This window comes from Trichosurus vulpecula, chromosome 2, assembly GCF_011100635.1.
Source record: "Trichosurus vulpecula isolate mTriVul1 chromosome 2, mTriVul1.pri, whole genome shotgun sequence".
NCBI classification, from domain to species: domain Eukaryota; kingdom Metazoa; phylum Chordata; class Mammalia; order Diprotodontia; family Phalangeridae; genus Trichosurus; species Trichosurus vulpecula.
The window spans coordinates 188,450,369-188,469,112 of NC_050574.1; the positions used below are offsets into that span (position 1 = coordinate 188,450,369).

General features: G+C 35.1%; 1 protein-coding gene across 1 annotated transcript in view; it reads left to right on the forward strand.

Moving 5' to 3' along the window:
• PAN3 (poly(A) specific ribonuclease subunit PAN3) overlaps nt 1-18,744 on the forward strand; it is a 146,267-nt gene that overhangs the window by 11,816 nt on the left and 115,707 nt on the right. The window contains exons 2-4 of the mRNA XM_036744623.1: nt 6,182-6,303; nt 11,486-11,552; nt 13,292-13,362. Of these exons, the coding sequence (XP_036600518.1) occupies nt 6,182-6,303; nt 11,486-11,552; nt 13,292-13,362 (260 nt within the window). The remainder of the gene's footprint in view (nt 1-6,181; nt 6,304-11,485; nt 11,553-13,291; nt 13,363-18,744) is intronic.

An 18,744-nucleotide genomic window follows, 5' to 3' on the forward strand; every position in this document is an offset into this window, starting at 1 on the left:
CAAGCAAGTGATATGCTTCGATCTGCACTCAGACCCCACAGTTCTTTTTCTGGATGGAGCAGTTTCCATCGTGAGTCTTGGAGTTGTCTTAGATTCTTGCATTGCTAAGAAGAGATAAGTCTATCAAAGTTGGTCATAGCACAGTGTGGCTGTTAGTGTGTACAGTGTTTTTCTGGTTCTGCTCACTTCACTCAGCATCAGTTCATATAAGTCTTTCCGGGTTTTTCTGTCCCTTGTCTTCTCTTAAGGCTAAATTAATAACTCCAATTCTTTTAACCTATATCCTTATCTCTTAAGTCCCTTCACAATCCAAGGGTATTCTCAAGAGTAGGAGTTTTTATCCTGGAGTCCAGTCTGTGTATAGATTTCTGGGGCTCTGTGAACTTGGATGGGGGAAAAAAATTAAAACTGTTTTTCACTGAATTCCAACAGAAGTTCAGCATTTCATTCAGTTATTCAAAAACATGATGCCAAGAAGAAATCCATGACAAATAAAAGGCAATGAATCCTTTCAGTGTCCAGACTGAAAGAGATAGTACTCCAGCAATTTTGACCTGGGCGGAGTACATCAGGTGTATCACCTCTAGCCTTAGAAGTGATTTCTCTCTTATTGTATCCTAAGGTAGAATTAACATTTTCATGACTTAATTACTATTACTGTTGATTCACATCAATTTTTCAGGGCCCTAAAACCTACAGATCTTTTTTGGTGCACTTTACCTTGATGTGCCTCTCCCATCTTGGAGTTGTAAAATTGATTTTTTCACTTAAATGTAGGACTTAACATTATCCCTCTTACATTTCATTTTCTTAGATTCTAATGTTGTAGCCTGTCAAAATAATTTTGGATCCTGTCATTTAGTATGCTGGCTTTTTCTCCTAGCTTTGTCATGTGAAAATTTGATAAACCTGCCATTTAGACTTTTAAGCTTTTGATAAAAATGTTAAGTCAAGGCCAAGCTCAAATCACTGGGTGGGGCACTACACTGGGGAAGATTCCATTAATGGCAGATGCTGAGGTCTGTCCCTTTAGTTTGTCCCAAATCTCCCCAGTCATACCATTTATTGTCTAGATCATTGTCCACATTGCTTTGGTAAAGCCTGTTGTACTGATTCTGGAGTCAGAGGACCCAAATTCAAATGCCACCACCGATGATTACTTCTGGGCCTCAGTTTTCTCATCTATAAAATGATGGGGTTAGATTACCATACTTCTGAGATATCTTCCAGCTCTAGATCTATAATCCTGTGATCTTTTGATCCCAGAGCCCTCTCTGTCAATTTTTTCTGATGAAATGCTCAAAATTGCTTGAGATTGGTATTCCTATGAAAGGTAGATAATTCTTATTTAATGATTTATATCTTCAGAGCTAGCTTCTAAAGAGGCAACATATTGTTATGCCAGGAGCTGAGGATTTGAAGTCATGAGCTGGTTTCGAATCCTGCCGTTGTAATTTGCTAGCTGTATGTTCTTGGGTAAATCATTTAGTTTCACTGGGAATCTTTAGTTTCCACCCTATCAAAATAAGATTGACTTCTGTGTTCTCTAAGGTTCCGTCCAGTTCTAATTGTGTGATCTGCTGTTTGACTCTCTTTTTACAAGACTCAGTTTGGAGAAAAAGAGGGGTAGGGCATAGAAGGGAAATTTTTTTTTTCATTTATTCTTGTAAAGGTCCAAAGAAAATCTCCACAAGGAAAAAACTATGAGACTACATTCTGTTTCACATTGAGCCAGGGAGAGGTTCCCATAGCTCCAAAAGATAAGGGAGAAAGTTTTTCAGAAGCAACAAGTAACAGTTTGAAGTTGTCAGGTCAGTCCCTTGAGAGTGTTGGATTTTAGGAAGTGAATGGGGCCTGAGGAGAAGTCAGGCTTGAGATGAGTTTCCTTATTTTTCTACTTAAAAAGAGGTATCTTCCTATGTAGCTCCTTGCTACTATTTTTTCCTTCATTTCTTTTCAACTTCTGGTGATTGGCCCTATCTTTGTCACCAAATAACCAATTTATAGAGATGAGTTTTTGAAACACTACTTTTGTACAATTCATAGATTGGGAACTACTTGTTCCCCGTGTGGTCACTTAGATCAATACATACATATTGTCTTACTGGCCCTTACTTACCTCCTTGCCTTTCTCTTTCTACTGCTTTTCTGCCAATTCTTATCTTTCACTCCTATCAAGATTCTTCAAGGCTTTTAAGACTTGCCTCTTCCAAGAAGGCTTTTCTAAATTGATCTGTACCTTGCTTTAGTTTCTATTTGGTTTCATTCATTAGTTTGTAGGCCTGGTAGCTATGTAGCACAATGGATAGAGTGCTCCCTGGGCCTTGGGTCAGGAAGACCTGAGTTCAAATCCAGGCTTCAACCCTTACTAGCTTTGTGAACTTAGGCAAGTCACCCTCTGTTTGGTTCAATTTCCTCAACTGTAAAATAGGGATAAAAATAGCACCTACCTCTCAGGCTTGTTGTGAAGATCAAATGAGATTATCATTGTGAAGCACTTAGCACAGTGCTATGTAAATGCTAGTTATTGTAGTTGTTGTTATTTTTATTACCTTATTTGTAACTTGAGTTTTCTCAGTTGGGTTTCAAACTGATTTCTACTTTTGCTTTATTATTGGCACAATATAGTAGAGGGAAGTGTACACCATTTACATTTATTTTTCTTCTACATATTTATTTCATTAAATATTTCTCAATTATGTGAAAATCTTTTTGTAGTATTAGTTTTTTTAAATTTTGAGTTCTAAATTCTCTTTATCCCTTTCCCCCCTTCAGAAGGCATGCAATTTGATATAGCTTATGCATGCAAAGTCATGCAAAACATATTTCCATATTAGCTGTGTTGCAAAAGAAAACACAGACCAAAAAAAATCCCAAAACAAGAAAAGTAAAGAAAGTGAAAAAAGTTTGCTTTGCTTTGATTTGATTTAGACTCCTATTAGTTCTTTTTCTAGAGGTGGATATCATTTTTCACTGTAAAATTCTTTGGAATTGTCTTTGATTATTATATTGCCGAGATAGCTAAGTCATTAACAGTTGATCGTCATACAGTATTGCTGTTATTTTGTAAAATGTTCTGCTGATTATGCTCACTTTATTTTGCATCCGTTCATATAGGTCTTCCCAGATTTTTCTGAAACCACCAACCCCCTCATTTCCCACAGCACAGTAGAACTTCATCACAATCAAGTGCCACAGCGTGTTCAGCCATTCTCCAATTGATTAGCATCCCCTTGTTTTCTAATTCTTTGCCACCCCAAAAAGAGCTGCTGTAAAAATTTTTGTGCCTACAAGTCCTTTTCCTTTTTCTTATTTGGGGTATAGACCTAGTAGTGGTATTACTGGGTCAAAGGATATGCAGTTTTATAGCCCTTTGGGCCTAGTTCCAAATTATTTTCCAGAATGGCTGAACCAATTCACTAATCTACCAGCAGTTCATTAGTGTACTTGTTTCTCTACATCCCTTCCAGGATCTGTCATTTCCTTTTCTGTCATGTTAGCCAATCTGATAGGGTGACATGGTACTTCAGAGTTGTTTTAATTTGCCTTTCTCTCATCAATAGTGATTTAGAGCATTTTTCATGTGATTGTAGATAGATAGCTTTGATTTCTTCTGAAAATAGCCTTTTTATATCCTTTGACCATTTATCAATTGGGGAATAGTTATTATTTTTATGTGATGGGTATGTTATTCTTAGTTGTAATCATAGCTCTTTTGCCCTCCAGAATATCATATCTCAAGCCCTCTGATCCTTTAATGTAGAAACTACTAAATCTTGTGTTACTCTGACTGTGGCTCCATAATATTTGAATTGTTTCTTTCTGGTTTCTGCAATGTTTTCTTCATGGCTTGAGAGCTCTGGAATTTGGCTATATCATTCCTGGGAGTTTTCTTTTGGGGATCTTTTTCAGGAGGTGATAAGTAGATTCTTTCAGTTTTTATTTTACCATCTGGATCTAGAATATTAGAGCAGTTGCCTTGATAATTTCTTGAAAGATGATATCTATGCTCTTTTTTTGATTGTGACTTACAGGTAGTCCAAGAATTTTAAAATTATCTCTCCTTGACCTATTTTCCAGTTGTTTTTCTGAGGTACTAAACATTTTCTTCTATTTTTTCATTCTTTTGATTTCATGTTGATGTCTCTTAAAGTTATTAGCTTCCACTTGCTGAATTCTAATTTTTAAGGAATTCTTTTTCTTCCTTTTTTGTTTTTTGGAGGAGGGAAGGCAGGGCAATTGGGGTTGTGACTTGCCCAAGGTCACATAGCTAGTAAGTTGTCAAGTGTCTGAGGCTGAATTTGAACTCATGTCCTCCTGACTCCAGGGTCAGTGCTCTACTCACTGAGCCACCTAGCTTCCCCAAGGAGTTCTTTTCTTCAGTGAATTTTTGTGCCTCTTACTATTTGGCCAGTTCTGCTTTTCCAGGCATTCTTTTCGTCATTGTATTTTTGTACCTCTTTAACCATTTGGCCTATTCTCTTTATTCAGGTGTTATTTTCTTCAGTATTTTTTTGTGCCTCTCTTACCAGGCTAATTCTTTTTTCATAATTTTCTTGTATCACTCTTGTTTCTTTTCCTAATTTTCCCTTTACCACTCTTATCTCTTCCAGGAATTCTTGTTGGGCTTGGGACCAGTTAGCACTGTTTATAGCTGTTTTCTCCTTGTTGTCTTCTAAGTTTGTCTTCTTGGTTTTTCCTGCCACCTTATAGTAGCTTTTTATGGTGAGATTCTTTTGTTGTTTGCTCATTTTTCCAGCCTATTTCTTGGCTTTGAACTTAATGATTAAAGTTGGATTCTCCTAACCTGGGGGTAGGGAGGTATGGTCCCAAGCTTCAGGCTTTTTCGTGCCGCTGTTTTCAGACTAGTTCTGGGAGTCTGCAAGTTTTGGTGCTGCCAAGGTGGTGTGATCCTGAAGGTAGCTGCTCTCCTGGTCTCTACTCTGTTCTTCACCCAGGAAGGGCCCCTGCTCCCCTCACACTGTTTACATTTAACAAATATTTTTTGACTCAATTGAAGCAGAGAGATTTTGGTGGCTAAATTTGAATTGAAATTGAAATTTGTCTCATTGCCTTTTCATTATGTCACTAGTGTCAAATTGGTATAAAACTATCTAGTATTGGGAAGGCATTTGAATGCTGTGAAATGGCTAAATTCTTCAGTGTAATGGCTAAGTTCTTAAATGTTGCCTCTTAACCTGCATGTATCAAAAAGTAAGGTGTGGCTATAAAGTAATGAAACAAGAAACAAGTTTTCATGTGAAATTTATGCTTCACTGAAAATATACTAGTATGTTTCAATTTCTATCAAGTTGTGCAGTCTTATGCTACAACATGTGTATGTTATTTTGGGTCAACATAAAAACAAGATACTTTTCTTTGGAGCAAAGAATTTATATCAGATTTTCTGAGAAGTTAAATGCATCTGAAAGTGTTCTTGAACTTGGTGATGAAACTTGCTTTCCCTCAAATAGCCTGAAATAAATTCTTCAGTATCAGTATTAACTCTTTTAATGCAAAACTTATCCCTGAGATTCAGAAATTTTAGCACATAAAAATCACAAAGGAAGACAGTGTTGATTTGTTTTACCGACATCAGTGACATCGTTCATAAAGAACTCATTCCACAGTGCCAAACAGTCAGGTTCATTTATGTAGAAATTCTTAACCTTTAAAGGGAGACACTGTAAAAGAAAAAAGGTTGACTTGTGTAATGATTGGCATTGTTACCATGTCAATGTAATATGACATCTGTGAAAGTTCTTGATTAAAAAATATTACCCAGCTTGATTGTCCACTGTGTCCCTCACATTTGGCCCTGAATGTTTTTTGGCTGTTTTCAAAAATCCTATTTACCATCAAAGGAAGATATGCTCACCATTGAGGATTTTTAAGAGTGTATATCTTAAGGTAGTTCTAAGAGAAGAGTTCTCACAAAGCAGGGGCAGTATCATTGGAATAAGTATATATTCTCCCCCCCCCCCCCCCCACTACTTTGGAAGGGACAACTCTTACTTGGATATGTAAGTTCTCGATATATTTATTTAAAAACAACAACCTCATTACTTTATATAGTCATGCCTCATGCTGCCATACAAATTCTGACTCAGGGCAGAGAAATTAAATCATTCTCATCCTATAAATGAAAACATTTAACAATTGAACTTTCTTTTTATTTCAGTTCCTGGAATAGATGGAGGTGCTTTAACTGATAGTACTCTCACAGATTCCTATTTCAGCACCAGCTTTATTGGAGTCAATGGATTTGGAAGTCCTGGAGAAAACAAGTTTCCCATGATGCAGGTAATGTTAGCAAGAATTTACAATAATTACTCTGTTATTTTTCAGTAGCTGAGCTATAGTCTTTTATGTTTATTCTTGCTGGAGAGTAGTCTTCACTTATGCTTTAAATCAGAGGGAAAAGAGGATCTGTACCTGCAGGTCAGGTCTGTCCTTAGATATACATAGTAACTGTGGTAACACAATATAGTATTTCTTCCTGCCCGCTCTCATCCACCACCAAAAAAACTCTCAACTTTTTTAGTTAAATCAGATTAAACTCCATATAAGGCCAGTTTTGGAAGGGGAAAACATTTTTTAAAAATTAGTAGCCTGATGGTGAGCAAGCACATGTAGATATGAGTCTCAATTTCTTCATCTCTTAAATAGGGATAAGAATACTTATACCTGCCATGGAGAATTGGTATGTGAAGCTGTATAAATGCGGAGTATGGCTCTTGTTTTATTTATACCCACACATTTAGAGATGGATATTGTTCTGAGAGTTGCTTCTAATAATGTAGATAACAATGCCACCATGCTTTCCTGTCCTGTTCAGTTCCGTCCTTGTCTTTCTGAGGTGTGTGTGGAAAGCTGGTGGTTATGTGGCGGTTCTGTTAATTTCTCCGCCAGTGTTAGCTGGATGCCACTTCTACATAGGATGCACCTTTTGCCACTTAGTTTTTTCAATCTGGATTGGCCAGATTCTTTTTGTATCACTGTGAATCTCAACAAGGAGGCTTTGTTGTTTTCTGGGATTCAGTGATATTAGTACAGTGTCATTGGTGATTAAGTGCATTTGAAGAACCTTACAAATAATAAGGACTATTTCTTTTATTGGCATGTTTTTGTGTATATTTTTTTTGTTCTATTATGTAGCAAGGGAGTCCCTTGCTTTTATGGATTATCTGTAAGGGAGTAAGGGGAACTCCACATATGTGTATGTATACATATACATAAACATTTTATCAGCTAGCTAGAGCTACTATTTTCTTTTGAGTCAGTATAGTATAGTGGAAAGAGCACAGGACTTAGAGTGAAGAAATTCCTGGGTTTGAATATTGTCTCTGATAGTTTTTAATGATATGACCCTTGGCAAGTTGCTTCTCTAAGTCTGAGTTCTCTCATCTGTTTCAGCTGTCACCATTTCTTTATGGTACGTCACTGAATTATTGTCCTAGCAGTCATGTTTTGTCTCTTTGTGGTGTTTTTTGGAAAGGGTAGTATACATAGCTGAACCTTAGATAGTACCGTAGTTTGAAAAATGGTAGTCCTTACTGTAATGCTGACTGCTATTGCTTGTATGATCCAGTTTTGTTATATAACGTAGTAATTCTCATCTAGTAAATATTTCATTTTAATTTGTCAAGTATAAAGAAATGTTGTTAAATATCCCTATGTTATGTCACCAATTTTAGGTGTATTATAATATTTTCACAGGCATGTTGACCTCCTGTCAGATTAATTTGATTTATCCTAAATAATTGGATAAAATTGTGTTTAGGAGATATCTGAAAGATCTTTGGAAAGAGAGCAGATTGTTCTTTATAATGCTCCCATTTTTTTTTTGAGGGGGAAAGGCAGGGCTATTGGGGTTAAGTGACTTGTGCAAGGTCAGTAAGTGGGTGAAGTGTCTAAGGCCGCATTTGAACTCAGATCCTCCTGACTCCAGGGCCGGTGCTCTATTCACTGTGCCACCTAGCTATACGCGCCCGCCGCCCCCCCCCCCCCCCCCCCCCCCCCCCCCCGCTCCCCCATTTTCCTTTGAGTCCCTCTCCTACTTCCTCAACTATATTACTATCTGGTGCAGTTTGTCTAATTTGTGAGTAAAGGTTTTATCCATTATGAGACATACATACATATGTACATATATATGTACATATATATGTATATATATATACATACACATATTTTTTCTTAAAGAAAAACTATCCTGTTGAGAAATGAAAAATAGACTATGAAGTCATTTCTCAACAATGTTTGTTGAATTAAATATGGCCAATAAATTATTATACTAGGCACAAAAAGTTTTCTAGGTAGTCCGCATGTATTAAAGGTAACTGCAGTAGATAATCTTATAGTAAATCTTAACTTTTCTAAACTGAGGTAAGTCTTAAGATTAATTTGTTTCTAGACCCTGCCCACATTCATGACTGAAGTTAGATGTCACTGGATTCTTCTAGTCTATCAAACCTATTTGGGTTGGCCCTAGCCTAGAGATTCTGGTTTCATAGCCTGTCCTATATATTTAAAACCTGCCAGAGTGTTTTTAGGGGACTGGGGCAGGGTAGGGGTGGGGAGAGTGAAGAAGACAAGGGAAGAGCTGATAGGGAAAGGTAATTTTAATCCATATTCAATTAAGAATAATTCCACAAAAGATATATATTATTTAACAGATGTATGTTATGTAACTTAGAATTTCTCTGTTTACATCAAATGCCTTCCAAAATCAGAGCTAAGGTGATTTTTAGACACTAAAGAAATTTTAATCATTTTAATACGAAAGAGTAAAGTTTCACTTCAGAAAACCAACTCTGAAATGTATGTCATATTCATGTTTTGATTTTGTTTTGTTCAAAACCTTATTATATTTTTCCAAAAGTTTCACTCTAATGATACATTGAAAATTGTGCAGTGGAATTTGTCAAAAATAATAAATGTCTTATTCATCAAAATAACGTTATCAAAATGAGATAAGGTTTCTTTCTCCCAATTGTCTATAGATTTAATCCTTCTCCTTGCATGTTTTTAAGGTATATTATGTTTCTCAGGATTATATTCCCCACATAATTGAATTTAACAGTATATTATTAATGTTAGATTATAACTTAATGTTTAATTCAGAATTTGTTACGTATAAAAGGGCTGTGTAATTTGTATGATGATTTTAGTTCATATATTTATATCGTGTATAGAAGAAGTGTTTTCTAAGCAATTGAGGGACATAGGATCATAGAATAGGGCTGGAAGTCACGTTAGAGATTTTCTAGTTTAACCCTTCATTTTACAGATGAAAGAGCCTAGACCCATAAAGGTTAAGAGACTGAACCAAAAATCACACACTTCAGAGCTAGGATTTGAATCCTGGTCATCTGACTGCAGATCCACTTTTCTTTATATTATGGCACAGTGAGTGCCTCTGTAAACAAGATGGTAGGCGTGCTTAAGTGTTTCTTATGCTCAGACCTTGTCAAGCACTCATTTTTGAAGCATCTATATACAGTTGTTCATTTGATTTTAAAATTAATATTTAAGTTCTCAAGGCTTTCTACTAACCTAGTTTAGGTTACTAAATGTATTTTAAAATGATTACATTTCTTTCAAAAAATAAAATATTGATTCTCACCATCCTGCTCCTTACTTCCCCCATGCAATTAGTATGGAATAGTGGTTTTTATATGCTTTTCACTTTCTATCTTAAACAATATCATGGGCTTATAAGACAGCAGGTTATTGACATCTATTATCTCAGTTGCTAATAAAGTGCTGCTGAGTTAAATAAAAATCTAAGTCCTCTTAAAATGTACAAGTAGGGTAGCTAGGTGGCACAGTGAGTACAGCACTGGCCCTCGAGTCAGGAGGACCAGAGTGCAGATCTGTCCTCAGACACTTGACACACTTACTAGCTGTGTGACCTTGGGTAAGGCACTTAAACCCAATTGCCTTGCCTTTCCCCCTCAAAAAAAAAAACCCAAAATGTACAAGTAATCAAAAGTCTTGACCTAAAGTTCCAAAATAGATGTATCTACCAGTTATTGGAGGAAATTACTAGCTGAGTCCTCATTAATAGGTAATGCTTGACAGTCAGTAGGTAGTGTTTATATCTTTGAAATATTTTGAGGTGTTTTATTTTTTTTTTTCATTTATCACATTTTGGGGAGGATTTGTAGGAAATATTTCTTATATTATTTTAGATTAGGTAGATTATGACCATATTTAGTCTGAAAAAATCTGGAATCATTTCGAAATGATGTTCCACAGTTCTTAATCTGAAAACAATTATCATAGTAAAGATGTTGCTGGCATGCTTTCTTGAATTGCTTCATTGATGTAACCTAGTTAGTTTGAGACTTTGGGAAAGTAAACGTTATTTTGAGAGGGAGGGGATGATAACATTTCTTTATGTACATTTATGAGGGAGATTTAGCCTTTAGAATGGTTAGCCTTAGAATGAAGGCATAACTCTGTAGTGCCATTTACAGTGATCTATACACATCAGAATGTGCATACACAGCATAGTGGGAAGGACAAGCAGAGGCTTGTAGTCATTCACAGCGCAGCAGAATGTATGATGTTACGCCTCTCTGTGGAATGAATCACTTGCTAGTGAAGAACTCTGTAGAAATAGGTGCTAGATAATTTATAGGCAATATATCATGTGAAGAGGTGCTGGGTAGATGATGAACAGTGAATAGATCTCCCTATTCACATTATGACATATGTCCATATATGAGGCTCAATTGAAGGAACTGGGGATGTTTAGCCTGTAGACAAGATGACTTGGGGAACATAAAAGTTATTTTCAGTGTTTGAGACACCCTTATGTGGAAGAGAGATTATTAGTCTTGTCCTGTTTAGCCTTGGAGGGTAGAACTAAGAATCAAGGGTAGAAAGAGGCACATAGGCACAGAAGCTCATTTAGGCATGATGTCAAGAAAAGTTTCCTAACAGGGCTGTTTAAAGGTGCATTAGGTTGCCTTGAGGGGTGAGTTCTCTCTCCTTAGAGGTCTTCAGGCAGGAACTGAATGACCACTTGTTGAGTGTTACAGTGAGGATTGTGTTCAGTACATTGTGGAATGGATGGCTGAGTTCCCTTTCAACTCAGAAGTTCTGTAAGGCTTTAATTCATACTTTGGATCCCATGGGCCTGTAAATAAGTGGTGGGAGGATGAAAGCTCAGTAAGCCGAAACAATTGTCTGATTACTTGGACAAAGATGGAAAAACAAAAACAGGATTGTTGTTTTTTTTTCAGGTATTCATTAGCTCTTCACTTGCATTATGATAAACAATGGCAGATGTGAATATGAATTGTGGAAAATTATAAGTTCCATGTCTTTGTTTTGTGATGAAAAATAACCTGTGTACTTTTACTGAATATATTATTGACTGTCACTGATTCAGTTAGCTTTTTATAACTTTCTTATATCCCTGTTCTTCAGTCCTACACCCTTACCTTTATAAAGCCCTGTATCTGTTATTTTTCAGAGGATGACTAATAGCAGCAGTTCCCCAAGCCTTCTTAATGACAGTGCCAAGCCATATGCCAGCCATGGTAAGAACTGAAACTTTTTAAAGGATGTTCAAATAGCTTCAACACTACTAACCTATAAATTCTTATGCTGTGTTGCTAAGTCAGCAAAAAAGGATAGAAATCCTTATATTAACTTTTTCCAGTATTTTCCGTGTTGTATAATTCAGGACTTTTTAAAAAATTGCTTTGAATTATAATTCTAAAGCCAAACACCTGATAGGATTTTTAAATTTAAACTTTTTTTTCCCATTTCAAATAGAAAAATAACCCCATTAAATATTGAATAAGATGCACTGGTCACTAGGTTGTAACTCTGAAATATTGAAAACATGTGGTAGCATGAAATGGAATAATCTCACCAGTTTTTGAGGTGATTTTATTTTAAATATAAACTGGTAGTGCTATATTGTATATTTCTCTTTTTTATTTTTGGTGCCTATAGGGTAATCTGTTTGGGTTTTTCCTCCTGTTTTGTATTACTAACTATTTTACACTAGTAAGCTAATAATAATAGTAGCAATTAGTAATTAAAATATGCCCTGTTAAAAAAATTAACTCATTAAACAGCTAAATGGAGTAATTTTATTTTAAAGGATTCAGATATGCAAATCTAAATATTCATTTACAAATTCCTTAATTAAAAAGGTGATAGGACAGAGAAACATAAGTGTTAGGCTATTGGTTACTGAAGATTAATAAATCACAAATGAAGACAACAGTATAATATAAATCAGTAGGTAAATAGGTTTTGATATACATTTAATTTTATGAAACAGATTATTGAAAATTGTAATATACTTTTGAGTTACTTTTTTTGGTAACATTCGGCCACAGAGCATTAAAATTTTTTACCAGGAAAGTTTCATGATTTTATTTGACCAGTGCTTTGAAACATCTGGATTTTGATGTAGAGAGGAGGTAGTGTGATAATAGTGAGTAGAGCACTGATTCTGGAGTGATGAGAATTTGAGTTTAAATCTTGCCTCTGACTATCACTGACTGCCTCTGTGACTTTGGGTAAGTTGCTCATACTCTCGAGGCCCAAGTTTCTTCATCTATAAAAATGAGGAGGTTGAAGGTCCCTTTCAGTTTTAGGTCTATTTCCAATTATCTTATGTTTGTCCATTTAGTTGGCTCAGTTCTTACTTTCTTGGTATGGAAATCAAATGTATGATGATTGTAAAATATAGGAAAATATAGATTAGCTTATGTAAAAGATATAGTCAAAATAGTATGGAGTTTCAGAAAAATATAGCCTGGCATTAAATGGCACAGTCATTAATTGACTCGTAATTGACGGTTAAAATTTGTTTAGCCATCAAAATTATCTTTGTTCCTTCTACGTTTATCAGCATTATTCCTTCCTTTTTTTTCAATATACTTGTCGTGTCATTTGGCTAAAATGACAAAAACCTTTGCCTACTGTAGGTACAACGATTTTTCCCCACAAATAAATGTTTCTACAAGCATTTATCTTTGAAGTCAGTTATGTATCTGATGTTTCTTTAAGCCCTGAATACATATATGTACATATATGCATAGTAATGTAATTGTTACTAAGTATTAGACTAAACAGTGATTTAATTAATTCAATTTAGAACTAGCACAGTATATTAAATTATAAAACTTAATTTGTATGGTTTTGGTTATGAGTGTCTTTTTTTTTTTTGCTATGATAGATATTTGCTTTTTGAAAAATTTAGGGATACATTGTTGTGTAAGGTGATAAGGTAGAAACTTTATTGTTACTTACCTTCCAGATCCTTTAGGTTCACCTGGTTCATCTTTGTTTAATGACTTTGGTGCCCTCAGCATCTCTCAGAGGAGGAAGGTAGGTTTCTTTTAGATTTTGATGTAAAATGATTGAAGAATTAAAATATCTTGTAAATATTTGGTCAGGTTGGGCTCATTAGCTTTACTTTAAAATAGAGAAAGATGCTTTATGGGATGCGTTGTTGCTCCCTTTGCCTTTACATTCACATCTTTTCTGTGTGTGGAGTTTACTTTGATCTCTGTACATGGAATAGATAAACTATGGTATGTTGGGACAAAATTCTTGCCATTTTGTTTATTTTAACATATGCTCTGTTCTTCAGTTTAGTACATGATTTGTCATACTGGAATGACTTTTCTATTAATACGAGCTTTTCTGAGTATCTTCTTTTAACCATGTTTAATGACTGTCTTGCTTTGTTCGTGCTTCAAATATGCTATTTTTAACTTAAACTCCTGAAACTACTGAACAGCAACTATTACACCACAAAGAGAACTTAAAATTTTTGTATCTTTAAGTGTATATAATAACATTGTGTTTTTAAGCCATTTAAAATTATTTTAGAACTAAGATTATTTAAATTTTAAAATAAAAGCACTAGATTTGTTGCTCATTATTTGGAAATGTTACAATTTTTTTGGAAAATAGAAGTCAAAGATTTTATTATTTTTTCCATGTTGGATTTTCAGTAAAAACTTCAATATTGTTAGTAAAAGAATGAATCATTGTAGAGTAGGCTGGCATTTTGGTTTTGTTCTCATTAATATTTGAGATGTATAAATGGCTAGAAATGTATTTGGAAATGACTGTTTGGATCAGGATGCCAGGAGAAGGAAAAAGTATGCAGGATAATTTTAACTTCAGAAAAGCAGATTTTTTTGATATGCCTATAATCTGTCTCATGGCTAGAAAATCTAGATCACCTAGCCTTCTTTGAGGTTCTTTTTCTTCATTCCATAGACACAAATCACAGAGACACCTTACTTTTCCAGAGTAGTTCGCTGGCAGCTTTATTTGTTAATTAAAAAAAGAGCCAAGTACCAGAAAGTAAAACAAAAGCTGCTGAGTACCTCAAATACTAGGTGGCTCAGAATTCATGCCCTAAAACTGGAGGCATATTACTTAAAGGAGAGCTTTGCAGTTAGAGCCTCTTTACTGTAGACCTGACCCACAGTTTAATGTGTGGTTATGGGTTTTCTTCACTAGCTGATAAAAGTAGGATAGAAGGAAAAAGACATTGCCTACAAACAGACCCACTGAAAAGCATGAGAAGTAGCAGCAAACAGCTCAGCAAGCACAGACAGAGAAGCTATAAGAATCAAACAAGGAATAAGACAAACACAGTCTAGGACTACTTAGTATTAGTTACAGATAGTCTTACATATCTCAGTGGAACCTCAGGGCATCATTTTTATTAGGGCACTATATATATTTGATGTACTTTTTGTTTTTGAGGGGGGAAGGCAGGGCAGTTGTGGTTAAGTGACTTGCCCAAGGTCACACAGCTAGTAAGTGTGTCAAGTGTCTGAGGTCGAATTTGAACTCAGGTCCTCCTGACTTAAGGGCTGGTGTTCTACTCCACCTAGCTGCCCCATATTTGATGTACTTAATGACAACGTTCAGTTACCAAGAAAAAGTTTGAATTCCATCTTACTTTGTTTAAGATGACAGAAAAGTAATTTACATAGACAACTTTATATGAAGAATATAAAACAATGTAGAAAGATATATGAAGTATTGTGAAATAAAAACAGAACCAGGAGATCAGCAAATAAATGATTGAGTCCTGGGGTCAGTGGGGAAACACGATCAAAGGAGACTTAGAAGGTAATAACTGAATGCTTGTTATAGCTGTCTGTGGTGAAATTCATGTTAAAAATTGATTTATACATGTATTTGGTTTTGTTGTTTAAAGTTCAGGTTAAAATTAATATTTTTAAAAATCTACCCAAATTGATCACAATAAAGTTTGGTATTAAAAAGGCAAAATCCATACATATTTTGAAATACTTAATTTTCTGATAGACTTATTCCTCAGTGACACTTGGTGTCTGAGGTTTATTAGTGGGTAGTAGAATATGACAAGGTATCAAAACTGTGCAGAAGCTAAAAAGAAAAAATTCCCCAGAAAAGTGGGAAACATGACTGATTGCCAAGGAAAAGTAAAAGGAAATGCCATAATTGTTTTAAGAATAGGTTGCTTTTTAAAAGTTATAAATAAGAGACAGCATGATACAGTAGATACCTATCGTCAAAGTCAGGAATACCTGGATTTGAGTCCTACTACTGGCAGTAATACACTATGTGTCCCTGGGCAAGTCATGAACCTCTCGGTGCTCTAGGTAACTAAGATTATAAATAGAAGAGAAGGTGCTGACCTGTATCCAAAGGTGGAATTTCCTTACCTGAGAGTCACAGCTCCAGGCTTTACCTCACTTCCGTGATTTTAAAAATAATTTTGAGGTACAGTTCACTAAAAAAATCCCCTGAAAACATTCTTAGCTTTCTAGGATTATAGTTGAAAGAGATCATCTTATCCACCTGGTTTAGTTTACAGATGAAGAAATTGAAAGGGAGATCCAGGGTCTCAAAGGAAAACCTAGCATTTGAATTCAGGTCACCTGAGTTCCAGGTTAAGCATTCTTCCTCTGTCCATGCTAGCCTCTTCACTTATGTAAAGCAGAAGAGAGCAATCAATTAGCATATTTCCATAGCCTGATAATCGTTTTATTTTTCCACCTATGTGTAATAGTGATTAGTTAAGCTTGGCAAATATCACTTACATGAGAGTGGGAAGCCAAATTAGAATAGGGACCTATTCTTAAGAAAGTAATACTTTGAATTATGATGGATTTATGGCATCTAATTATTATAGAGCTATTAACTATAAGTGGTGAGTAAACAGAAGTCCCTGAAGATTGGAAAAGGGCAAATACAATGATACCTGTTCCTGATCCCTTATTCTTTAGTCTCTAAATTGAAGACATTAAGGAGTCAGATTTCATTCATCTAAAAGGTTATAAAGTGCATGGAGATCAGTCATTCTGCTTAGTTTGAGGAGAGAATCACACCAAACTAATTTACCTTCTTTGTATGATAAATACAACTAGGAAAAGTGACTAGTGAAATCAATTTAGTATATTTATTACAAATAGTTTTATTAGATTTCCAGAAAATAGCAACTTGATTTCTATCCTTAAAGGAACTTGGGAACACCAGTAGAAAGACTATAAAAATACTTATAGGTGCAAATGAGTGCTAAGTGAGTATCAAATAGAAAAGTAATAGAAATCCTATTTGGAGAGATTCATGAGGAGATTAGTTCTGGACTGAGTTTTGAAGATGAAAGAGGTGTATTGGTAAGTGAGTTTGTAAAAAGTATGGCTGTAGGAACTTTAGTAGGGTCTTATGTTGGTTTTTTTTTTAATCGTTTGAAAATTTCCTTAATACATTTTTAGGAGATGGTCTCCCTGAATCATGGTTTTAAAACTTGCATAATATTTCAGATTTCTTGAAAGAATACCTTAGCATTGCTAGGGAGCATGCTATTCACACATATTTAATTTGATCTGCTTTATCTCCTGTAGACTTCAGCACAATGTTGCTCAAAAAGTTGGGGTTTGGAGATCTGAAAATAAATAGGAGGGCTGAACAGTCTAAAAATAATACTAAAAAACTCAAACCAACCTGTTAGCCAGGAGGAGTCTTCAAAGACCTAATAAAAAAACCTAACAACAGAAAGGAACCTAACAAAAAACCCTAAAAAACAAAACAAAAAGAAAAGATTTTTCAGAAATGAGAAGACGTTAGAGTATAAAGTACTGCATTTTATTGTTGAAAACTACTTAGACATAGAATTGATAAAAGTCTAAGTGCACAGTATTGTAGGAGATGAGGAAGTCCCTATGAACCACAAACACAGTAAGTTTTGAAATAGTGATACCTCAATTAAGAATACTATGAAAATAAAGATCCTTTCTTAAAAGTTGACAGTGTTTTAATAAAAGAAAAACCACAACAGAATCTTTCTGAGTCACATAAAGCAGTGTGTCATCTTACATAATTTTATTGCTTTTGCTGTTTGCGTGTATACAGCAAAATATTATATTGCCCAGATTCTCTAGATCCTTGACATCAGAGGTATAGAGTTCACCCTAGGAAGAATTGAGAAGACTTTGAAGTTTATTGTTAGACTCTCTAACTTCTCCTTTATAGTCTTATTGCTTTTCTTCTCTTAGCTAGTGACCGGTGTCCTCCTATTTTCTATTCCTCTTTCCTATCAAAATAGGAAAGTATTGTATGGCAATCATTTATTTATTAGTTGGTTGGTTAGTCTTTTTATAAGAATATTGAAGTCAATATATTACTTCAGCTAGGCATTATGAGGCTTAAAATTTGATTTCTACCCTTAGAATGAAAGTTTATATCCCCATTAAAGAATTTTTGGGCATTGGTAAACAGAATTGTTGTTTTTAAGTGGATAAGGGAAGCAAAGTCTTGAAATCATGTTACATTATGATATTAAACTAATCCCTGAAGACATACACATACTGAAGTCAGTCTTGACCACAGTTATGATTTAGTCCTTTTGGATGTATTCCCAGGTTGCAGTCGGGAAAAAGTGATTTTATCTTTACCATCCTAGAGGGCTTCTTGTTCTCTTGGGCAAGACAAGGCTGGTTCAACTCTGGTGCTAGAGGCCTATCACTGGGAGCAGATGGAGGGAGGAAGATGTGAGTGGGTGGGTTTAGGAATATGTTCAGTCATTATTCACATGTATCCTTCTGAGGCTTCCTCCCTCCAGAATTTCCCCAGTCATGCTAAGGTTAGGTTTACCGCTCCCTTTCTCTTAATTTTAACAGCTCCCTTCTTCACTCCTTGCTTCAAGGCTTCCCAGATGGAACTTATTTAATAGCATTTTTCACCTGGCATTTTTCACATTTTCATCCTTGTTGTACCTTCTATATTGTTTCTACTTCCAAGTAATGAAATTTCTGATGCAGTGTACTATTGGGCCATGGTCTCTTTGTTAACAAAGGCAGAATTGTCTTAAGTCATTTCACAAACTAAAAATGGTATTGGCATGCACTTGCAGAATTATAGCATGCCGAGAAATTATATAACTGGGAAATCTTTCCTTTACCTTAGGTCACTCTCTTTTTATAGAATATCATGCCTAAGTTTGGTCTTTACATTCTTTAAAGGATAAAGAGAAAATTGAAGAACAGAAAGCAAGCATTATTAAAGTGATAGAAAATAGTGCCTATAAGGAAACTTTTAAAGACTTGTAGTTAGTTAGCTTGGAAAAGAGAAAGCAAACAGAGTAGCTTTTGCTGTTATCAAGCAAATGCAGAATGAAGAGTTTGTTAACAGTTGCTCTTCATCTTTATAGGTGATTAAGATATGAATGGAATTTTAAAAAATTAACTGACATTTATA